Genomic DNA, 24,036 nt, shown 5'->3' on the forward strand with positions numbered 1-24,036 from the left:
GACAGGCACATCAAGATAATTTACTATGGCTCACCCATTATTTTCATTTTTATTCAAAAATAACAAATGGCCACAAACCAGGATAATTTTCCTCTGGAATAGCGATAATTCTTTAATCCCCACAACAGAAATGTGTCAGAACTATGGAAACTGTTTTAACGATGTTGTTTTTATTTACTCACATTTCTTATTATTCATTGTATAAAGAGGGGATCCCAGAGAGTAGTTAGTCTTTAATTTTTTTTATGTACAAGTATTTAACATACTCTGATTCATATACAGTAGAATTTCTAATGATCAACCAAAATTTCAGCGTCAATCGTAGAATTATAAGCAAGATGAGCTCAAAATTTTGCTAGGTTTGAGTCATATTTTGTTCGCATGAGCTTATTACATTCAGCTTAAGATTTTTAACTTGGTATTTCCTATTCGGCATTAAATTGGAAAAAATGAATGGCCTCAGATCTGTGTACAAACATAGAATTGTGAGCTAATCTCTGTTTCTTGCTTATAATTTGAAGCTTAACACTCAAATATGGTAAGTAAATAGAAATTGTAAACAATTTAACACAAGGAACATGCACTATAACAAATAAAGAACAATTTATTTTTCAAAATGAATCATATACATGTATATACCTACATATTTCCGTCAGCGATATTTCCGTCAAACTCTATTTAAACTGAATAAACTCGAGAAAATGCCGAGCATCTCAACAAAACATATTGCATTATTCTACCATTACGCAAAAGATGATACCGAATTACCGATAGCCTGGTTGAATTGCATTTTAGTTCTTTCTTAATACATCAGATGTTGCTTAATTTGCGCAGGTAAACAGTAAACTGTTTGCAATACGTAAAAATCAGGAAATACAAGCGACAGTTCCCAGGTTAACGCAAAGCATAAATGAGAACGAAACGAAAATCACAACAAGCTAATACCACCGTCATATGTGAAAACTGTCAACGCATTGAAATATTTAGCCTCAATTTACTTCACAAAATCGGCACCAATGTATTTTGCATGTTTCAAAGATTCCCTTCGTACACGAACTGTTGCACAACAAACAAATTCATCATTGTCAGATCGACCCGTTTATCATATAGTGTCATGGCTGCTTTAAACAAAGAACCTCGTTTTAGAATTATGGAATACGAGTCTTGGTAAAATGGGTCAGCAAACCCGGGCGGGGGCAAAATAAAAGCCGGGGCAGATTGGCAATCGTCAATTCCAATTACGCATTATTTTGCAGCAATATTTACAGCGAATACAAATATACTGGTCAGTAAATATCTTGAAATTTTAATGAGATTGGCAGATTGATAACTGTCAATCTTTCGTTTTGCCCTGGCCCGGTCATGCCTACCCATTTTATCAAGACTCGTGGATGCTATAAATTGCTTGAAACACGCATTTTCTTTCTTATTATTTTCGAAAAAACCCAGATTTGAAACGGAATTAGCCTATAATTTTTGCAATTTATATTTTCCTTCCCATAAGGATTAAAGGATTATTCATGCTAAATCACGTTGAATTTGCCTCAGTAGTTCTTGAGAAGAAGATTTTAAAAAATGCACCCCCCCCCTTTTTTTTTCTTTTTTCTTTTTTTTTTTTTTTTTTTTACAGTTTTGAGGTTTTCAATGCTTTCAATGAAAATTTTTCTTTCATTTCTGCAATTTATATTTATCTTTCCATAAGAATGCTTTGAGCCAAATTTGGTTGAATTTGGTTAAGTGGTTTTAGAGAAGAAGTTCAAAATTTGAAAAGTTTACAGATGGACAGACAGACGGACAGACGACCGGACGGACCGACGGACAGATGGACAAAATGTGATCAGAATAGCTCACTTGAGCTTTCAGCTCAGGTGAGCTAAAAACCCATCACATATAAAAATTCTTGTGAAAGGCTTAATCTTATGTAAATATGTAAATATCCTCTAAATATTTGATATAAACTTTATTTCTCTGCTGCCAAAATGGAAAAAGTCATGACACTGTATATCGTAAGCAAATTATTACAGGCCAAGAAGCCAGTGATGAACATGACTCTCTATCGCTAATTAGAATGGGTATAGCATCTGAAGCGGTTAAGCCATCGTGTTTTGGTAAATGTCCTGATCATCGCCAATTGCCCCAGAGGCGGCATTGATCGACGAAGTATGGTCATACGTATTCGAACCGTCTTCCTCCACAACAGCTGCCCCGTACTCACTCTCCACCGCAAGACCGAACGACGAGTGGTCATAAGTATCGTCTTCTGGCTTTTCTTGGAAGCCATATTGATCGTCTGTCATGTGACTGTATACGTCATCATTTGCTGACGTTTTACTGTTATTTGTTGCATGGAGGTGATCATAATCCCCCTCCGTAGGTTGAACAGTTGAATGATCAGCTAGGCCACTTTCGACAGGCTTTTGGTTGACGTAATAATTTTCTTGATCCGGAATTTCATCTGAGTTCAGGCAATTGTTTGAGTATGTTTTTTTGATAGCTATAACGTCGTTTTGGCGTTCATATGTTACATTGGTCATTGCCATGTTGTTCATCTTATGTTCAATTTTCATTTTCAGTTTTCTAATAATAAAAGAAATCATAGTAAATACCTTCAACTATTGCTTTAATTTCATAAATATAAATTATGCATCTTATATAAACATGATTTTTACATTTAATTACCTTTTAAAGATAATTAACACCACGATGATAAATATAATAGCCACCACTATTGCTACAACAGTCCCAATTATTATGTCTGAAATAGATATAAATAAGATTTAAATATTTTTTTAAATAAATGTTTTATCTTCAAAACGTTCGTCACAGTTTCAAAATATAACTGTGTCATATTCATCCAACTTGTAGAATTTTGTGTTTGTAGATAGACGAACGAGAATGAATGAAATTAAAGGTATCTAAATGTAGATACATGAATATTAATGTGTGTAATCAGAAAACGCCTACAAACACAAGATAAAGATTTTAAAAGCTTATCAAAATAAGGTAAAACTTATATATGTGTTGGTTTTTACCACACTCACAGTACAGACATGTAGATTCATGTATATTGATGTGTGTAATAAAAAAAAAACGACTACAAATACAAGATAAAGATTTTAAAAGCTTATCAACATTCACAATACAGGCCTTTTTATTCATTATATATCACAGTACAGTACACTATTGTTTCTTATCATTATGATAGCATGTTTTTGTTTGTTTAACATTTGTCCTAAAGAATAACAAAAATATATAAAAATCTGATTTTTTCTGACGAGTATCTAAAGACAAGTTTCATGCATAGATTAAAGCAGTATAAGACTTATGCAATTTGATGATATAGCTTTGTTTTTGCGGGTATTGATTAAACACCATTTGCTTATCAATAAAAGTTTTGCAAATTCTACCCCTACATTAACTACCTGCTTACATGTTTGGTAAAGACTCATTCGTACCATGTTTTGGGGAAACAATACGTATATAGTGCTTCAAGCTTTCCGATATCAGAATATGTAAAACTTTAAGAATTTATATAATTTCCTGTATTAATAAAAATCTCTTGCATACCATCTAGATCACTTGCATAATCATTGTTATTAAGATCATATTAATTTGTTAAATCATTAAATTTATACTCCAGTTATAGCTTGCTGAACTTAAAATTGTTGCAAATAATAAACAACAAAACAAATTGAACACCAACTTAAAAAACGATACAAGATAAACCTTGTAATCGACTCTGATAACTTTATTAAATAGATATCTTAGTCATATTTACCAACACCATGATTGTTTGTCTCAGAATATTGGCACACTATTGCAATGTGACATCTTCTAAGGACGGATAAAAGTTCTGTTTGTTAATAATTTGTAGTAGAATGTTACAAAAAGAAGATTTACGAGTGTGATAACCATTTTAAAACTAAGGTAATTACCCCATATGCCTCAATATCGCAAACATCCAGGCAATTATACATACCCCTGTTACTTTTGGATCGACCACCTAGAGGGTTAACAAAATCCGAATCTGTTTCGTGTCTTCTCGTTGTACACGTGTCATTTTCTGATGACGACATATTATGTGCTACAAAAGAATTACAAACATAGGTAATGAAAGATTACATGTATGAAAAATTCGATATTATAGTGTGTAGTATGGTTTAACACAATACTGTATCATAGCATATAATACAAAATTGTATAATAATTATTGGTTTACTTCAAGTTGTATTTTATGATACAATATTTATAAAAACAAATACACTACAATACAATATAATATTGTATCATATTATACTATATATTTTTTGTCATATCATTTATCAGGATACAATATGACACTCAATGCTATCAATTTGCTAGGCATCAAGATAACCAATATCACTTCCAGTATCTGAAGCTTGCTCTGTTATTCATCTATATAGCTAAATCAACCATTTGCACTCTGAATAAGTAAGCTCCAAAAACCATAACCTTCTCCAGCATCCAACAAAAAGAGATTCAGCATCCAAGCCGGTAGAGTGCATCAGTATCACAAGAAACATGTACTCCTCTAACCATGTTTTTTTTGTAAGATAAAACCAAAAATAACCAAGGTAATGCCATCAAAGCAATTTAAAGGGTACTAGTATATGCTCCAAAAACCTTAATATTCTTCAGCAAATAAATCCTGTGGCTCAGAATTAGCATCCATCCGTCTTTAAAGTGCATCAATTTCACAAGATTCTTCATTCATTCAAGTTTGGTAAAGAAAGAACTAATTATAACTTAGGTATACGGCCAACAATGGGCACCTGCTCTAAAAATCTAAATCTCCTCCAGCAACCTAAACTCATAGCTCAGATTCAGCATCTACGTCTGTTGAGTGCATCAGAATCACAAGATGCATCATCCGTTTAAGTTTGTAAAGATAGAACCAATAATCACTATCAGGTAAGATAAAGCCATCAAAGGGTACCTGCTCCAAAAACCTTACTTTCATCCAGCATCCAAAATCTATGGGTCAGATTAAGCATCCAAGCCTGATAAGTTCATAGGTATCATAAGACGCATTATCCATACAAGTTTGGTGAAGTTAGGACCAGCAGTAAGTAAGACAAAGTCATCAAAGGATACCTACTCCAAAAGCTTTAACACCGTAATCTTCTCCAGAATCTGACATCCTTTGCCCAAATTCAACCTTTTTGAAGTCCATAAGTACACAGTAGGTCCATGTGCATCATTTATGCAAGTTTTAAGAAGGTAGAACAAGTAATAACTTAGATACAGGACCTGCTCAAAATTTTTTAACCAGGTCCAGACGACAACGCCAGCGGGTATAGCTTTAGCTTCACCCGACTTCGTTTCGGTAGTTAAATATGATAGTTTTTAACGGTCATTTTCTATTTTTCCCGTATCTCTGCAATATGAAGATTACCACTACGTTATTTTCATGTGTAGTTTTTATTAAAAATATTGACTATAACTTTATTCATAAGCGTTTAATTGCATTTCCATGCTATTAACATGTTGAAATATTCTAACTTCAAAGATATCCTGGTAACGCATCCTGATTTTTTGGCATTAACTGGTTTAAATGGAAATAAAAAAGAAATAATCTAGTAAGGACAGTAATTTAAAGTATGTGAATGCGTGTGTTCTTAAATGTCGAAGACAGCTAGACAAGACATTATACCTATTAGAATTCAAATGTTCCCATGTTCAAAGTTGATCTATTTTGAAAACTTCACCTCAACATAAACTTTAAAAACCTGAATTTAATTTATATATAATAGTTAAAATACTTTGAGTATTAAAGTTACATACACACAAGAGTTTTGATAATCTGTTAGTTATCAGGGCAATCCCAGTGAGTGCATGTAATCAATTTGTACAGATTGCAAAACGTTAACAAAACTGAAACATAAATATAAAATAAAATTATAACACTTTCTTACTTTTGACACAAATAAAAGACTTCATCATCGTGCTATTAAACGGCTCCCATACAAGTGCTCCATTGCTGACGTTGTAAACCTGTACCCAGGTCGGATCTCTTCCCTTTTCTAAATTTATAAAATAGAGACTTGTCAAAACTAGAAACGATTTCAGTGGAAGATGTAAATAAAAACAATGAAATACTTTGATGTATCGTTAAAAAGGGAAATTATTTGCTATTATTTATTTTTTCTATGAGCAAGATAGATATTATGAAATACTACTCAAATATTGAAGATATCCCATTGTCCTTCAAAAGAGGACATAAACGAAATGCTTTCAATGTGTCATACTCCATAAACAATTTATTTACTCTCCATTATTTTGTCATGTTTATGATTATAATAACATAGTGATGTTGTTACGTTAATTTGATCACGCAAACACCGCCTGGGCCCTTTTTTTTGGCTAAGAAATAGAACCAACACTGTGTGATGCATGCTACAATATACACGTTTGCATACTTTAATGTGCATATACCTTAGTCTGGTGAGAACCAAATAGTTTGAGACAATGCCACCAATAATCTACCTATAAAAGTTCCAAAAATCTGTCATACGACGTGTATGCTGTCTCCATCATATGTCTTTAATGTTATGTCTATTTAGGCCCTGTTTCAATATCTAAGAAGGATTGTAGGTAAACTAATTTACCGTCAGATTTGCCTTATATTTTAACACATCATATTGTTAGTCATAAACTTCATGTAACATTTAGTAAAGAAAACATCCGATAATTTTGGCTTTAGAATTTGACATTTACTACATCTTATACATAACTCTTATATGACCAACATATTTTTATATCTTTTTAATAATACAGAAATCACTTGCTCAATCATTTATTCAGTTAATCATTCAAAATAACATGTTTATAAAATTCCTATGGTAATATCTCCTCTTTCTGTTAAACATAGTATATGAAATATCTATCCCCTATTGTCTCTTACCTTTGATATCCGCGGTTGTAGACTTTTGGTGAGGTCTCAGTATTCCTGTCCATCTCTCTCTGCTCTCATAGAACGAACACCGTGTGCTATCCAACTGTGTGTGAGGGATTAGATAGGAGGAGACTTTGCGAACACACTCCTCACTGCTTCTCAGCCACGTGCGAGGGTAATCTGTGCATATTTATTACATAAATTTAGCGAAGAATTATATTTTTTGGTATACTACAAGCTCAAATATTTGTAAAAATGATTGCAAATTATATAGTTCATTATACACACTCTTACTGAATTGTTATACAATATACATGCATTGCATACAAAAGTAACTTGTCGATATACCTTTATAGAAAGATTTTGTATTTCTTTCAAACCTTATTAATGTTCCATGAGATACAGAGTAATATTTACCAATAAAGAAATACAGGGCCAGTTAAAGAAAACATAACTATAACGTAGTATAAAGATTTCTTGATCAATTTTGCTTCTTATAATAAAATGGGCTAATTCTTAGTTAAATAACGTTGTCATTGGGTTATCATAAAATAAGAACTAAATTTTGGGTTTGATACGTTTAAGTTTTTTCACACAAGATCAGTATCATCAAATTTAGATAATGTACTTATTTAACACAGAAAGAAAAAATTCAATATGAAACATTATTCAAAACAACATAAAACAATAAATTAAAGGGGGGCTATATTTTTTCATACGATAAGCTTATCATTAACATTTAGAAATTTTATATTAACTACACACGCTCTAACTCAAAGCTCAAAGGGATGGGTGGTACTGACCCAAATCGTTTTTTGTATTTCCGAGATTTGTTTTTTATATATATTTCAATAATAAACTTCAATGATTTTGTAAATTAAAACCACCTTGAGGAGTAAGATTCCCTATTAAACTTGCACGGTTGAATAATATCATATCTTGGTAGGAAATGATATAATAAAATTGCAAAGAACATTTTATTACAGGGGCCTTTATTGAGTAAATTAATTTTGTATATTTAGACTGTTGTCATGTTATAAATTGTGAATTGACCAGGTGGCAGTAAATACAAATTTTACAACATAACACTGCCCTTTTACTTTTGTCAGTATCACAGGACTCACCAGGCTGATTGACTTTGATCTGTATGTCATCAATGGCTATATCACCGTGAATATCACCGTCTACGTCTGCGGAAACGAAAAGCTATAGTAAAAATTACAAACAGTTTTAACGAAGAATAATAAAAGAAAATTACAAAAAAATAGAAAATGGAAGATTAATGTGAAGAATCTTGTTAATATCGAATTTTTTTGACAGGTAAAGAAATAACTTAAGTCATAATATAAATATTTATGTTTTTAGATAGTTTTGTATATTTGAAAATTTCCACCTGCAAAATCTTACTTACATTCTGAGATCCCAGAATGAGAGTTGTTATTGAAGTATTCTTCCATTTCTTCCCCTGATTTCCTCTCTTTGTGAACAGTCGGTTTTCTTTAGTTGAATATACTTTCAAAGTACGAATATCATCGCCATACATGTTGTAAAAGAGCCGCAATGTGATATTGACATCTGGAATTATTGATATACACACTTAATACGACAATTATTCATAACAGCTGGAGAAAAATATCTTGAAATATCGGATTGGTTTCATCCTTGCAACAGCGAGCCCGGAATCTTGAGCAATCTTCCCCAATTAAGTTCTGCATCCTTAAAAAATATTCTTTCCAAAACCATGACATTGAAATCAGTTTAAAAACGAGAGAAAAATTCAGCATTTTTCAAATAGCAATAGAGCCCGGATCCTGTGTTTAGATACCACAATAACCGAAAATTTCCTACAAGAAAATAGCTCCCAGCTATTATATCAACATTCAATTACTTTCGTAATCGCGAAAGCTAATAAGACAAGAACTGTGAATGACATTTTTATAGGAAAATTTATGCTCATATGATCTTTTGCTTAAGCTTTATATAATTTAGGGCTGGTGTTATATAGTGCCTTTTCCCCAATATATAGTGCCATCTTTCCCCCCGTAAAAATGACTATACAGCATCCCCCCCCCCCCCCCCCGGGAAAATGACTATATAGCAGTTTTCCCCCACGAAAAGCTGATTATTTAGTGGGTTTTCTCCCTCTTTTATTGCCAGATAACCCCCACGAAAAACCTACTGTATAGTATATTTCCCCCTGTTTTACACTGGCCATGTTTATGGCGGACAATTTGTGGCAATACTTTTCAATATCCGAGATATTGATTACTCATAATAAAGGGTAACACGAGGGTTGTTCAGAAATTATTGAGAAATTTACTCTTACATGTACTTCCTTGGGAATAATATTAATCATTGGAATTTCAGCAGAAATAAACAAGGATACATGTACCTCTACGTAATTATTTTTTAAGTTAATGACATCATTTGTTCATTCCTGGTAAACAAACAAACTTGTTTACATCCATTGACCCGGAGTCATCAAAACGTCATTTTAACGTTTCTTCTTGCCCCTATGTTTAAATAAAAACATCTTACATACGAACGGTTAACATGAATTATTCTTTGTCTTTTTTAATTCTAAACAGTTAGAACCATTTTAACAAGAGCTTGGACATTGGGTAGTTGGTGTCAAACAGCAAAGTGACGTAGGCCTGTCTATTTCATTGTAAGCCACTCAGGTACATGTATTGTTTTTTGAAATCAACAAGATTTGTCTGGCTTTTGAGTTGAGACTACACAATCTGTGTATATTTCACTCGAAACCAACGTCATTTTTAACTTGTTTTGACGCAAGAAATAGATAGCTACGTCCTACTGAAAGTCCAAGGCCTTGTTAAAATGGTTCTATATATTCTCGCCATTCCTTTTTTTTGTGTGTGGAAAAAATCGAGGTATTTCTTCTCAAAAGTCAACTTAATCAACTTACTGTGAAACGTCTCTTACATTCATTCTGTATATATATCAGACCTGTTGAAAACAGTTTATAGGTAAAGAATATTTAGCCCTTTGTTTTAATTCAAGTTACGCAATTAGAAAATAAACCCCGATTAACGGACTTTTTTCGTATAGTTTTTATCTAATTGTAAGGTTTTCCGGTTTCGAAGATTCGGTTGCCCTGCCTGAGCAAATATAATAAAGATCAAATTTCTCAGTCAAAAATTTAAAGAGCGCACGAGCTTCCTCAACAGAAATTATTCTGCTATCAGCCGACACAATAATCTTTAAACAGGAAGTAGTACTTTAACTAGTATGAGAAGCGAATATGATTTTGATTCTGACTTTCGTTTATTATTAGTTTAGGTTTCTTCAATGTTTATGCTAATTTTCACTTAAATTCCTCTCGTAGAAAGGAAACTATTTGTGTAGTCTCAATAATTTCCGAACATCCCTCGTAAATGTTTTTCCACCCTCTAAAATGAACAGAGGCACGCACCATCATTACACTTTTGCACCTAATTATTCGAATTTCGGAAAACTTCGGATTTTTGTGCTTGTTCTTTTTCTTTTAATCGATGCATATCTGTAGGCATGTTCACGAAGCCATCTTAGGACTATGGTGTGTCCTAAGTATATCTTAGGATACGTCTTAGTCTTAAGTCTGTTTCTCGAAGCTCTCCTAAAATTTAGGAACAGCCATAACTTTGTCCTAACTTTATGACATCACTTACCTTGTCCTAAGACCATCCGAAGGCTGTAAAATCACGTTTTGGGGGATATTGGGAATGCTGTGAAGGCTTTTCTTAAGACCGGTAGAATAAAGCAATATTTTCTTACAGTTCTAGCATTTCCGACAAAACCCGGAGGGAGGGGGGGGGGCATGATAATTTATTTTATCATGTATTTTTATTTTAATAAAATTATTTGGAGATGGACCCGAACTCTCACCACCTTCTCCGTCAATACAAGCCTTCCTGGAAACTGACATATAAAGCAATTTTTTTTCGCAAACACTGTCTCTGTTTGGCGAATGAAAATTATTCACTTATATTTAATATCTACATTTTACATTAGGTGAGATACATTCTTTGTTTTGATTATTTAAGGAAAGAATTCAAATTGCCTTGGCTAAAAAGTAAATTTACATCGGTTTATTTAAGTCATGCGTGATCATTCTTAATTTCTATTACTTCATTCCGAAAAAATAATCTTTAATTCTTAATGTTCAATAAACTGTATTTATGTATTTTCGAAACATATTACAACTTATTTCTTATTTTTAAGTATTTTCGTATCTTCTATATATTGCGGATTAAAGGGAAATTAATTGTTGTGTTTGTATGTGTGTGTTTCTACATGTAACGTTAAATTCTATGAAAAGCGCGTGTTTATGTACTACTCGTGCTTGAATGACAAGATTATCAAATGTTAAACTACACTCAAAGAATGCACACGTGTTGTTTAAATAATTTTTCGCTTGTAAGCCAATTCTGTCCTGATACATATTTTCTTTAAAAAATAGTAGTCATTTGGATTTCTGAGGGAGGGTGTTATTTTTTTTTATAATTAAATTGTTTTTGGACACTATATATATTTAGGTAAATGTATTTCTTTTTAAATGACAACATTAAAATTACTGGTTTTAGGCCTATTGTGTTAACAACCGACACGTCCAATTTTCTCTGGCAAAATGTTGAATGATTAATCTCTCAAATTCGATCTGTACAAATACATGTGAATGTGAAAAGTAAGAATGGTTGCAGAAGGTCATGGAGAAGGCTTACATAGGCATTGCCTGGTGCCTAATCCTTTTATGTAAATGTATATTTGCATAATAAAATATGTTCAAACCAAATCAGAAGGTTAGGATATCCTAACTTCAGATCTTCCTAAGTTACTGTCGAGCTACATCTTAAGACATGTCCTAAGTTGATCTTAGGATGTTCCTAACTTTTTTCCAAAGTCATTTCTTAGGAACACACTTAGGTCATAACTTAGGAAAGTTTCGTGAACATGCCTGCTGAAGTTTGGACTTTGACGTTATGACATGGACATTTGTTTTATAGAACACGTCACAATAAATTTGGGCGTTAAAAAAATACGCGGGATATTGGAAAACTAGAATAAGCCAGGATAATGTTTTCCCATGAAAATATGAACGAGTCATCTATCAAAAACATAATCAAAACTAGAGCAAAGCTCGTTGCAAAGCAACGAGTGGGTCTTCCGTTAATGTCCAAAGTAAAGCTTTAAGTACCAGTAAAACGCAGAGTTCTTTGAGAAATAACATGAAGAACTTAAAACAAAATTGAAAAAATTTTGGTACGAGTTGACAAAATCCGAAAAATTTAAGTACGAATTATCCTTTCGATTTCAAGAACGACTTAGTAAATAAAAATCCGAATGTGGTTAAGTACGGCTTACCAATTATCGAAATATTTTAAGTAGAAATTGATTTAACTTTGAGCACAATACTATTTTCTAATCCAAAATGCAGAATAAAAATTTCCGGAAAAATCAATTTTTAATCCCTAATATATTTGTAATTCATCGTCCGATTTTAAAAAGGATTTCAGCGCTAGATTAAGCTTAAAAAAGTCTTTGTTTTTGCCTAATGATTGATATCAAATTATCGCTCAGAAAATAGTTATCATATAAAGACTTAGTAGCCCTTTAGCCCCTAATTTGAAGGGACAGCCCCTTTTTCTTGATATCAAATGAAAGGTCTTGCAAATATAAACATATTTTGTTCAACAGGTGTTCACAAATTGTCAACCGTTCTTCAGATATCTGAACAACTGTGTTTTAGGGGCCGACCCTTAAACTCCTTCCCGGGGCCACCAACAATACAATTTTAATTAACATATTGTTGAGAACATTATTTTGAACAACTTTTGTTCTACAATGCTTTTCAAAATATTTCTCCTTTTTCAGATATTAATGATCAAATTTTGAACTTCTGACCCCTTGAAACCCCCTAATTACGTAATATATGACTTAGATATTGTACTGTCAAGATAAAAAGCTGTACAATGAACATTTTTGTTTCTATAATGAATAACAAATTATTGTTCAGTAAAGAGTTATTGTAAGAAGAATTTAGAACCCTCTTGGCCCCTAATTCGAGGGGCCGGTCCCTTTTTCTTAATATCAACTTAAAGGTCTTGCAAATATAAACATATTTTGTTCAACATGTGTTCACGAATTGTTATAAATTAAACAATTATAAATGTGTTTAAGGGGCCGACCCTTAAACTCCTTACCGGGGCCATTAACAACAAAATGTGAGCAAATATATTGTTAAAAACATTATTTTGAGCAACTTTTGTTATACATTGCTTTTCAAAATATTTCTCTTTTTTCCGATATCAATGATTAAAGTTTTGAACTTCTGGCCCCTTGAAACCCTTAATTACGTAAAATATGACTTAGGTATGGTATTGTATAAATGGACAGTTGTACAGTGAACATTTTTGCTTCTATAATTGATGACAAATAATTGTTCAGTAAAGAGTTATTGTAAGAAGACTTTAGAGCCTTTTTGGCCCTTAATATGAGGGTCCATCCCCCTTTTCATGATATCAAATTAAAGGTCTTGCAAAAAAAACATCTTTTGCATTACATGTTTTAACAAAATATGTATACATCAAAAGATATTTTAGAAAATGTTCGAAAATTTTGTAGAAAAATTAGTGCTAATTTTCAGGTTCAGGCGAGCTTCGAGGCCTTGAGCAATTTTCATAATTGGAAGCATGGGGGTACATCTACAGACATTCATCTACAATCCCTGAAAATTTCAAGCTTCTATCTTTAGTAGTTTCGGAGGAGATGCGTGGACAAAATGACCCTTAAAAATTTACAAAATCGTCAATATCTGAAACAGGACGTGATGTCATCTGTCGGAAATTTATAAATATGTAGCACCGATGATATTCTATCAGTCCTGAAAATTTCGTGCAATTCGGTTGAAAAGTTCTTGAGAAATAACGCTCCAAAAATGTCAGAAAAAGAAAAAAAGAACTACACACGAGCTCGTTGCGAGCATCGAGGAGGTCTTCCGTGCGATTTTTTGAAGGTTATATGACCTTGACTTTGATATTTGACCCTTTATCTCCTTATCGGGGCAACAAAAAAAATTGATGGTTAAATTTTGTTGGAAACATCATTCTCAGCATTTTATTCTGTATTGATTTTCAAAATGATGCTTTTTCAAATATTTGTTCTGTTTGAGGTATGTTATCAAAGTTTTGGACTTCTGGCCCCTTAAAACCCCTTAAAAACCCCTAAATACGGAACACATAAGGTGAGATGAACATCATTGCTTCCTAAACATATAACAAAATATTTTTCAGTAAAGTGCTATAAAAGAAAGACTTCAGAGCCTTTATTGGCCCCTAAAAATAAAAAGATACGTCTTTTGATATTAAACATATTTTGTACAACAAGTGTTTAGAAATTCTTTGCCGTTATAGAGCTATTTTGTAAAAACCGTTTTAGGGGCTGAACCCTTATCTCCTTATTGGGGCCATATGAGAAAATTTCGATGGTTGAGTATGGAAAAGCGCATCATTGTAAGCATTTATTATTCAATATTGCTTTTCAAAATATTTCTCAGTTAAGTGCTATGAATAAAGACTTTAGAGCCCTTTTGGTCCCTAAATTGAAGGGCTAGCCCCTTTTTCTTGGCATCATATGAAAGGTCTTTTGATATCAAACATATTTTTTTTTTTTTTTTTTTTTTTTTTTTTTTATTAAATTTTTATTGTCATTTTCATAATTATTACAAGGAATTCAAAAAGACAAAGCAAATATTTATTGGCACTCACACACCCTTTCATACACTTGCACACATAAATATCAGAAACACATTCTAATTGTTTACAGGAGAATTAAGTTTCAAAAATATTTTTCCAGTTTGACCATTGTTTGTCAAATTTTAACATTTCACATGATTTAATTGATATGTATCTTTCAACCTTATATTTGAAATAGATATGTTGTAATAGTCCCTTTAAGGGAGGGATCTTTTTTTGTTTCAAACAGTTAAAAATATACTGTTTGGTATACAAAATTATAAAGTTTACAACTTTGTTACCCTGATTTAGAGGTATTTCACCAAATATTACATTATTAACATTAAATCCAATTCTATTTGTAGTTTTACAATAGATATGCATGCTGAGTTTATTCCATAATGGCAGTATTTTTAAACATTTAATAAATACATGTTGAATTGTTTCTACATCTTCTTTGCAAAAAGAACAACAATCATCAGTGCTTACATTGATTTTTTTAAGATAGTATTTTGTAGGCAACATTCTGAAAAGAATTCTGTACTGAAGCCATTGTACTGAGGTATCAGCACTTATTTTAAAACATACTTTAAAGAACTCTTTAACAGAAACATTAATTTCTAGTTGCATGGATAGTTCAGTGTTCCATTTCTGAATGGAACTTGGTATAATATCTTTACTATTAATAAGATTGTACAAGTTTTTCGAACATTTTTCAAACAGTAATACATACTCAAAGTAAAATGGAATGTATGGATAGTAATATTTTCTAACATCAGATCTTTTTATAGACTGAGATCTAAGGAAACTAGATATTGCATTAATAACACTGTTGTATAGCATTGTACATACATTAGACAGTCTATAATTTTGTGCAAAATCATGCTGTTTCAAAAACTGACCATCTTCATTTAGAAAGTCACCTATAGTTTTAATACCATGTTCATACCAATTATAAACAATGATTGGTTTATTACCAACACATATATTTGTATTGTACCAGATTGGCATAGCACATACATTTATTGTAGATAATGAATAGTCAATTGTTCTTAAAACTTTTAACCATGAATGTAAAACATCTTTCCAAAAATTATTACTATGATTTATTATGTTTTGTACATATCTGTCACCAAAGTCTAACAAATGCTTTACCACTTTGTTGCCATGAATGTCTAAAATATATCCGTCCATGGTTTGTTATCTTTTGTTAACCTCTTTATCCATGAACATTTTAATGACACTAAAAAATTGTTAATATCCAACATTTCAATACCACCCTTTAAGTAGTCTTGAGTAATGAGTTGTCTCTTGACTTTATCTATTTTTGAATTCCATATAAATTCATAAAAAAGATTGGTAAGGGAAGAAATAATTTCTTTATCTGGACTTGGTAAGGAAATAAAAAGGTGATTGAGTTTTGGAAGAAGTAATGTTTTAACTACAGTAACTCGACCAAAAGGAGTAAGAATTCTCCTTTTCCACTGTTGTATTAAAGCTTTGATTTTAGGTATTTGAACACTATAGTTTAGACTAACAATTTTTTCTAACTCAACAGAGAATTCTATTCCCAGCAGATTGAATTTTGTACATCCCCACTCCAGTTTCCATCTTGTATGATGGTATACTTGTTTAGGAAATTTTTTTGAACCTATCCACACAATTTTTGTTTTTGAACTATTTATCTGCAATCCTGAAAAAGTTGAAAAAAGATCTATGATATCCAGAGCAGCAAAAAGGGATTCTGAAGAACCATCAAGCACCAAGGTTGTGTCGTCAGCATATTGGGATATTTTATGTTCTTTTCCATTGGCTACAATGCCTCTAATATTTACATTTTGTTTAATAAGGATAGCTAATATTTCTGCACAAAGAATAAAAAGATATGGGGCAATTGGGTCGCTTTGTCTACAACCTCTATATATAGGAAATTGTTCAGATAGCACACCACACTGTAAAACAGAAGCTGTGATCTTGGTGTTTAGGATTTTTATCCAAGTGATTATCTTTTCACCGAAACCAAAATATTTTAAAACTTTGTAAATAAATTTCCAGGATATAGAATCAAAAGCTTTCTCAAAATCTTTGAGCACCAGTAAACCAGGTATATTTTTAGACTCAGTGAAGGATAATAAATCATAGACAAACCTAGTATTTTCACCAATATAACGACCCTTAATGAAGCCAGATTGGGTTTCCGATATTAAAAAATCTAAGGAGGATTTAATTCTATAACTAAGGCACCCTGAAATAAGTTTATAGAAAACATTCAAAAGAGTAATTGGGCGCCAGTTTTTTAAAAATTGCCTAGGTTTGTCACCTTTTGGAAGACATGTAATGATTCCAAGTCTTTGCGATATAGGCAGCTCCCTATTAGCAAAAATATGATTAACAGCTAAAACAATATGGTCTTTGAGATCCCTCCAGAAAAACTTAAAAAATTCTACTGTAAAGCCGTCACTTCCCGGTGATTTGTTGTTTTTCATATTTTTTAAAACAGTAAGTATTTCATTCTCATATATACTACTCTCTAAAACTTTAGAGGTGTTTTTGTCCAACTTTGGAACCCCCAAATTTTGTATTAAATCCTCTAAGTTGCTATCTATGGTATCTGAATCTTTGCTAGCATAAAGGGTTTTATAAAAAGTTCTGACCTGATCTAAGATTTCAAACTGATCATAAATAGTTTTATCATCAATTTCTACTTTTTTTATAGTTTTATTCAAAAAATTCCGCGATTCTAAAGAACAAAAATATTTGCTAGGCTTTTCCCCTTCTTCAAACATATTTTGTTCAACAAGTGTTTAGAAATTCTTTGCCGTTTTTGAGCTATCTGGGATAGGACGTTTTAGGGGCCGACCCTTATCTCCTTATTGGGGCAAGATAACGAAACTTTTATGATTGAATATTGTTAAAAACATCATTCTAATCATCTTTTATTCTATATAGCTTTTCAAAAAATTTTTACTCTTTGAGATATAATTGATCGAAGTTTTGGACTTCTGGCCCCTTAAAATCCCTAAGTACGTAACGCCTGATAAAATGTTTATAATGTTTAGTTTTATAAGTGAAAGATAAATATTTTTGCTTCTTAAACATATTACAAAATATTTCTCAGTAAAGTGCTGTGGAAGAAAGACTTTAGAGCCCTTTTGACCCTTAATTTTAGGGACCAGCCCCTTTTTCTTGGCATCAAAGGAAAGCTCTTGTAAAAATAAATTTTATTTGCTTTATATGTTATGGTAAAATATTTTCAGGAAAGGAGATAAAGAACGAAAACCATTCAAAATCACGTCGTTTTTTCAAACTCGATTTTCGGATCCAGGCGAGCTTCGACGCCTTTGAAGCCAGACAACCATAAATGCCTTTAAACACAACTACAATCTCTCGTCTACAATCCCTTAAAATTTAAATTCAATATCTTTTTTCATTTAGGAGGAGATAGCCGGACAACCCGACCCTCTAAAAATCGCTAAAACGTCAATATCTCCAGAACGGAAATGATGTCATTAAAATAAAAGATTATATATACGGTTTTAATCAATATCTACAAGATCTGAAATTTTCACGAAAATCGGTGAAGTCGTTTTCAAGAAATCGCTTGTACAAAAAAGCGTAAGAAAAAAAAATAATAAAAGGGAAAAAGAAACAGAGCAATAACAATAAGGTCTTCCGTTTCCAACGGAAGACCCTAACAACAATACATGGAAAAACCTGTATCACAAATCAAACCTCGACCAATATCAGCCCTATGGCTTTTGGGCTAATATTGGAGTATGGGGTGCGTGCATAGTACATATTTTGCCATGCATTATTTTCTATGTACTAAGCTCCTCCCAGAAAAATAATTGACCAATCTTGGCTTAATTTTGCAGAGGAAGGATTTATTACCCTCCTTGTCCCAAAAGCCTATAGATTTTAAGGTAATACCTGTAGAATTGAAGATCTTAAATGCAATTATATATCCCTTTTCTACATAGCAAACAAGAGACCGGGAGCATTAATGAGAAACTGAAAGTGAAATTGAAAAAAAAAATATAAAAGAAAAATATGTTAGGGATCGAACTGAAAACATATTGCTCATATAATTCAAATTGCTCAAAACTTAAGTTTAAAAAAAATTCGGAAGTAATGGAAGATTATCTTAAATACTTAAAAGGTTTCTTTATACGTGAAATTATTTGTTTTTCAAACACTGTAAATACATAAGATCAGATAGTCTGACGCACGGAAAGGGGGAAACATAGTGCTTTAGATCTCTTTTTTTTTTTGAGATGAAGTTTAAATGATGTTTTAAAAGAAAGTGTTTTTAATTCTATTGAACGATATTAAAACTGAAAAAAAAAATCGCTTCTGGTGACATGATGTAACGACAAACGCTTTTATGTATGAAATCCGTCCGTAAAGATAAAAGTAACATTATAAAACTTAAAAAAAAAAAGATCTGAAGCATAAGCATTGAATATAAATGGAGAATATTTTGATTATTTTTTCGAGTATTTACAACTTGGTTCAATTCAATGTAAACTCATATGAAACAAAAAATGAACAAAAATGATGATTCATTGAATTGCGAATTCGCACATATGCGCGTAATTACATTTGTAAGTCAAAAATCTTATATTACTAATTCTTATTAAATCATAGATATGAACAAAAAATACTTCTTGTCCACTCGATTTAACCATTTCAAAAAGGTCTTTTTTATGAACTTGGAGGTGATACATAGAAATATTTTCGAATGGTATCAATCATTTAGCTTTGATGAAAATTGCTTAAGGTCTTAATACATTATAACGTCATGAACGATCCTTCAGTTCGTTCAAATATTCTTTAAAACAAAGATTTAGCCTGGACATAATTGCACAAACAGACACATGGACTGATAGATTTATACAAAAATTTGCAAAACGTGTTTCATTGACAGATTTTGATTACAAGTTTGCGCATACGAGTGAATATCTTGTTAAACCAGATAATTTATTAAATAATTACCTAAATTAAGTTCTATGTAATACATGATACGTATGTTCAATTTTCAGCATATCTATAAAAATAATAAAACAGCAAAACGAAATTTAACCTGGCTTTCCATTAAAGGGGCATGGTCACGATTTTGGTCAAATTTTATTTTTCTGTATTTATTATTTCCAATGCTTTAGGAATGCATTTCTAATGATCAAATGAAATTTGGATGCCAGTCGATGAGTTTTAAGCAAGGTACAGGGCTCACAACTCTTCGTCATGTAAACAAGGCTCGTGCCCTGTTGTTGTTTACATAGGTTCAATATACCAGTAAAAAAAATTCAAGCTGATTTGTCTATCTCTTTATTCATTTTAAGCATAAATAAACAGTTACTAACGATTAACACATTCATTTGAGGTCTAAAATTGGAATTTTCACTTCAGCATTCAAAATGTAAACAAAAGCTTTGTTTACATAGCGAAGAATTATAAGCTCTGTAACTCGCTTATAACTCAACAAATGACAATTAAATTTTAGTTGCCTATTAAAAATGCCTCGATGAAGCATTGTAAACATTAAAATCGAAAAAATAATTTTTGACCAAAATCGTGACCATGCCCCTTTAATATTTAATAACATCATAACCAAAAACGTGAGAACGAAACCCTACTATGGGGGAAAACTACCAAATAGTAGCTTTTCCCCTTGGAGGAAAAGGCTACTACATAGCAGGTTTTCCGTGCGAAAGCTAATATTGGGTAAAATCTGCTCTACAACACCGGTAGGGAAACCGGAAACATTCCTTGTATGAATCTTGGCAAACATCTTAAAAAAATCAATGCAAATCTGAATATATATGACAAGTACAGTGTATCACTTACCCTTTAAATCAAACTTAGAAATCAGAATGGCTTTGTCTCTGTTACGTTCACCACTCGCTTTAATGAAACTAAAGTAGTTTCCTTCTATATTTCTCGATGGACCTGTGTTGGATGTTCTTGTTTTTCCATTCTTAAAAATAAAAAATGTATGCCTTCTATCGATCTTTTACTTTTGGATATTAAACACGTTTAAAGAGACAGTCCAGATAAAAAACATGTGTTTTACTTCAGATTTACCCATTGTATCATAAGGAAATGAGAAATAACGTTGATTGTGATAGTCGAAGTACATAAGAATCCCTTTCATATTCCTAATTAATGTGATAATGAACTTCCGAAAATTGTAGTGTCTTGAAAACCGAATAAATCTTATGTAGTTTATTTACACCACGTTGATTTTGATTAACGGTAATATTGACTTGTGCTGAAAACGAAAAGATCTTCGACCGATTGCAGTAATTAATGAATGTGAGGTACCCACTAGTCGGAACACGTCATCACTTTCTCGATGAATCATACATGGTTTACCAATTTCAGTTCATTTTAACATGAACTGACATAAACTTGTCAAATAACCCCTCAAGGGGCCTCACTTACAAAATGAATTTAGTTTGTAGTAACTCCTGTGATAAAGTTAAAAAGGGCAAAATACATACTTACAAAATAATATTTCTGGTTATTTCAAAAACTTTTGAACAATTATTTCCTGGAAGAAGTAGAAAAGACATATTCCTATCAACAAACTTGTCAAGGTGAATATTCGCGAGTCTTGCGTGTGGTTTATTTTAGCAAATCGCATGCGTATAAGTATAGAAAGCGGAACCCTGTAACACGTTCCGATGTGTATATTTATGGACTATAAATATTTATTAATTTTAATAAAATAATTGAATTGATTTAATGAAGGAATTTGTAATTTTCTGAAAATTTATACATTATTAAGTAGTACAAAAACTCCGAACCTATAAAAAAAAATTCAAGTTTTTTATGCGCCTTAGTGTCTCTTTAATTCATGTTAGGTTTAGGTAAAAAAACACCAACAGGAAAACAATTCAAGTCTGCAGTATGATAACATGTTTTAAAATGAACCCATACGAACCCATTCTGCACATATAAAGCACAGTCAATAGATATTAAAAAATAAGACTGAGATCAAAAGTATCTGTGTCTAATTTTAATGGCTCTTGGACGTGTATAACCTGATTGGTAAATATACTGGAGCTCTTCGTCTTGCATTTGTTTATAAAAAAAATAAATTTCGTCTGGAAGAAATCTGATTTTAAAACGGAAATAGAATTGTTACCTGTTTTGATAATACATAACAAGAGGCCCATGGGCCACATCGCTCACCTGAGGAACAATAGGTATGATAAAATCAGCTTAATGGAGTCATAATACAACCTATCTGGACAATGTACAATAATACATATAGATCCTGTATAAATAAAATCCATTTTCCCCTGGATATTCTTATGTTTATAATCATTAGTCCCTTTTCTAACAGGATGATTTTATAGTCATATCATATGTTGAGTATTGCAGTTCTCAAAAAGATCCTTAACAATAGTTTATATATAGGATATAAACGTACATCAATCTCTGAACCTTCTCGTTAGGCCAAAGAATTGTCCTGGGGCCAAAGTCTTAACAATTATAAAGAATTATCTGGCTGATTAGTTTCTGAGAAGATTTTTAAAGATTTACCCTATATATTCCTTTGTTAAGCTTTGACCCCCCCCCATTGTGGCACCACCCTTCCCCTGGGGATCATGATTTTCACAACTTTGAATCTACACTACCTGAGGATGCTTTCACACAAGTTTCAGCTTTCCTGACTGATTAGTTTCTGAGAAGAATTTTTTTTAAAGATTTACTCTGTTTATTCATATGTAAAACATCGACCTCCCATTGTGGCCCAAACCTACCCACAGAGTTATGATTTTCACAAATTTGAATCTACATTACCTGAGGATGCTTCCACACAAGTTTCAGCTTTGCCGGCTGATTAGTTTCTGAGAAGAAGATTTTTAAAGATTTACTCTATTTTCCTTTGTTTAACTTCGATCCCCCATTGTGGCCCCACCCTACCCCCGGGGGTCATGGTTTTCACAACTTTGAATTTACACTACCTGAGGATGCATCCACACAAGTGTCAGCTTTCCTGGCCGATTAGTTTCTGAGAAGAAGATTTTTAAAGATTTACTTAATATATTCATATGTTAAACTTCGACCCCCCATTGTGGCCCCACCCTACCCCCGGGGGTCATGATTTTCACAACTTTGAATCTACACTACCTGAGGATGCTTCCACACAAGTGTCAGCTTTCCTGGCCGATTAGTTTCTGAGTGAAAACTGTCAACGCATCAATTTACTTCACAAAATCGGCACCAATATATTTTGCATGTTTCAAAATTTCTCTTCATACGCGAACTGTTGCACAACAAGCAAATTCATCATAGTCAGATCGACCCTTTTTCGTATAATGTCATGGCTGCTTTAAACAAAGAACCTCGTTTTAGAAGTATGGAATACGAGTCTTGGTAAAATGGGTATGCAAACCCGGGCCGTGGCAAAATAAAAGCCGGGGCAGATCGGCAATCGTCAATTCCAAATACGCATTATTTTGCAGCAATATTTACAGCGAATACAAATATACTAGTCCATCAAATATCCTGAAATTTTAATGAGATTGGCAGATTAATAACTGCAATCTTTTGTTTTGCCCCGGCCAAGTCTTGCCTACCCATTTTACCGGATGCCGAACCCGAAGCTATTAAACTGATTGAAACACGCTTTTCCTTTATTATTATTTTCGTAATAACTCAGATTTGAAAAAGAATTACCCCTTAATTTTTGCAATTTATATTTTCCTTCCCATAAGGATAATTTATGCTAAACTACTTTGAATTTGCCTCGGTAGTTCTTGGGAAGAAGATTTTAAAAAATGCACCCCCCTTTTTCTACAATTTCAAAGTTTTCTCCGCTTTGAATACAGATCGGACTTTTATTTCTGCTATTCATATTCGCCCTCCCATAAGGATGCTTTGTGCCAAATTTGGTTGAAATTGGATAAGCGGTTTTAGAGAAGAAGTTCAAAATGTAAAAAGTTTACAGACGGACACACGGACGACGGACGAAATGTGATCAGAATAGCTCACTTGAGCTTTCAGCTCAGGTGAGCTAAAAACATAAAAACCACCCTCCTCTAAGGACTTGAACAACTTCATTGCAGCTAATAAAGCCTCATAAAAATATTACCCGAGTAATTGACCAATCGAAGTCGTCTTTTGTATCTTGATTAAAGCAAACATCATAATTTCCTTCAAAGTCACATTTCAGGCTTCCCGTCATCTGTAGAATCTTTGTAAGCGTCCTCTCTGTAAAGCAAGCTTTGAACATTAATAAATTGTGGCTTCTAATTATACAAATACACTTTACTTTAAACCAATCAATCAAATATCATGGTGTGTAATTTGTAACAAGACTAAATAATAATAAAACAACAAATGAAATGAAAGGGAAAGAAAGTTGAAAAATTG

The 24,036-nt window shown here is 32.3% G+C and overlaps 1 protein-coding gene across 2 annotated transcripts in view; it reads right to left on the minus strand.

Annotated features, from left to right (window-relative positions):
- Positions 1 to 1,943: 1,943 nt before the first annotated feature.
- The window catches only part of LOC105320585 (uncharacterized), a 34,005-nt gene continuing 11,912 nt past the window's right edge, over positions 1,944 to 24,036 (minus strand). For both annotated transcript variants that reach the window (XM_066086280.1, XM_011418571.4), the window contains 9 exons: positions 23,756 to 23,874; positions 20,497 to 20,626; positions 8,328 to 8,491; positions 8,041 to 8,122; positions 6,926 to 7,096; positions 5,937 to 6,044; positions 3,980 to 4,084; positions 2,680 to 2,755; positions 1,944 to 2,577 (listed from right to left, as the gene is read on the minus strand). In XM_066086280.1, coding sequence (XP_065942352.1) covers positions 2,091 to 2,577; positions 2,680 to 2,755; positions 3,980 to 4,084; positions 5,937 to 6,044; positions 6,926 to 7,096; positions 8,041 to 8,122; positions 8,328 to 8,491; positions 20,497 to 20,626; positions 23,756 to 23,874 — 1,442 coding nt within the window. In that variant the 3' untranslated portion in view covers positions 1,944 to 2,090. The remainder of the gene's footprint in view (positions 2,578 to 2,679; positions 2,756 to 3,979; positions 4,085 to 5,936; positions 6,045 to 6,925; positions 7,097 to 8,040; positions 8,123 to 8,327; positions 8,492 to 20,496; positions 20,627 to 23,755; positions 23,875 to 24,036) is intronic.

Source organism: Magallana gigas, chromosome 5 (genome assembly GCF_963853765.1).
Source record: "Magallana gigas chromosome 5, xbMagGiga1.1, whole genome shotgun sequence".
Lineage (NCBI taxonomy): Eukaryota > Metazoa > Mollusca > Bivalvia > Ostreida > Ostreidae > Magallana > Magallana gigas.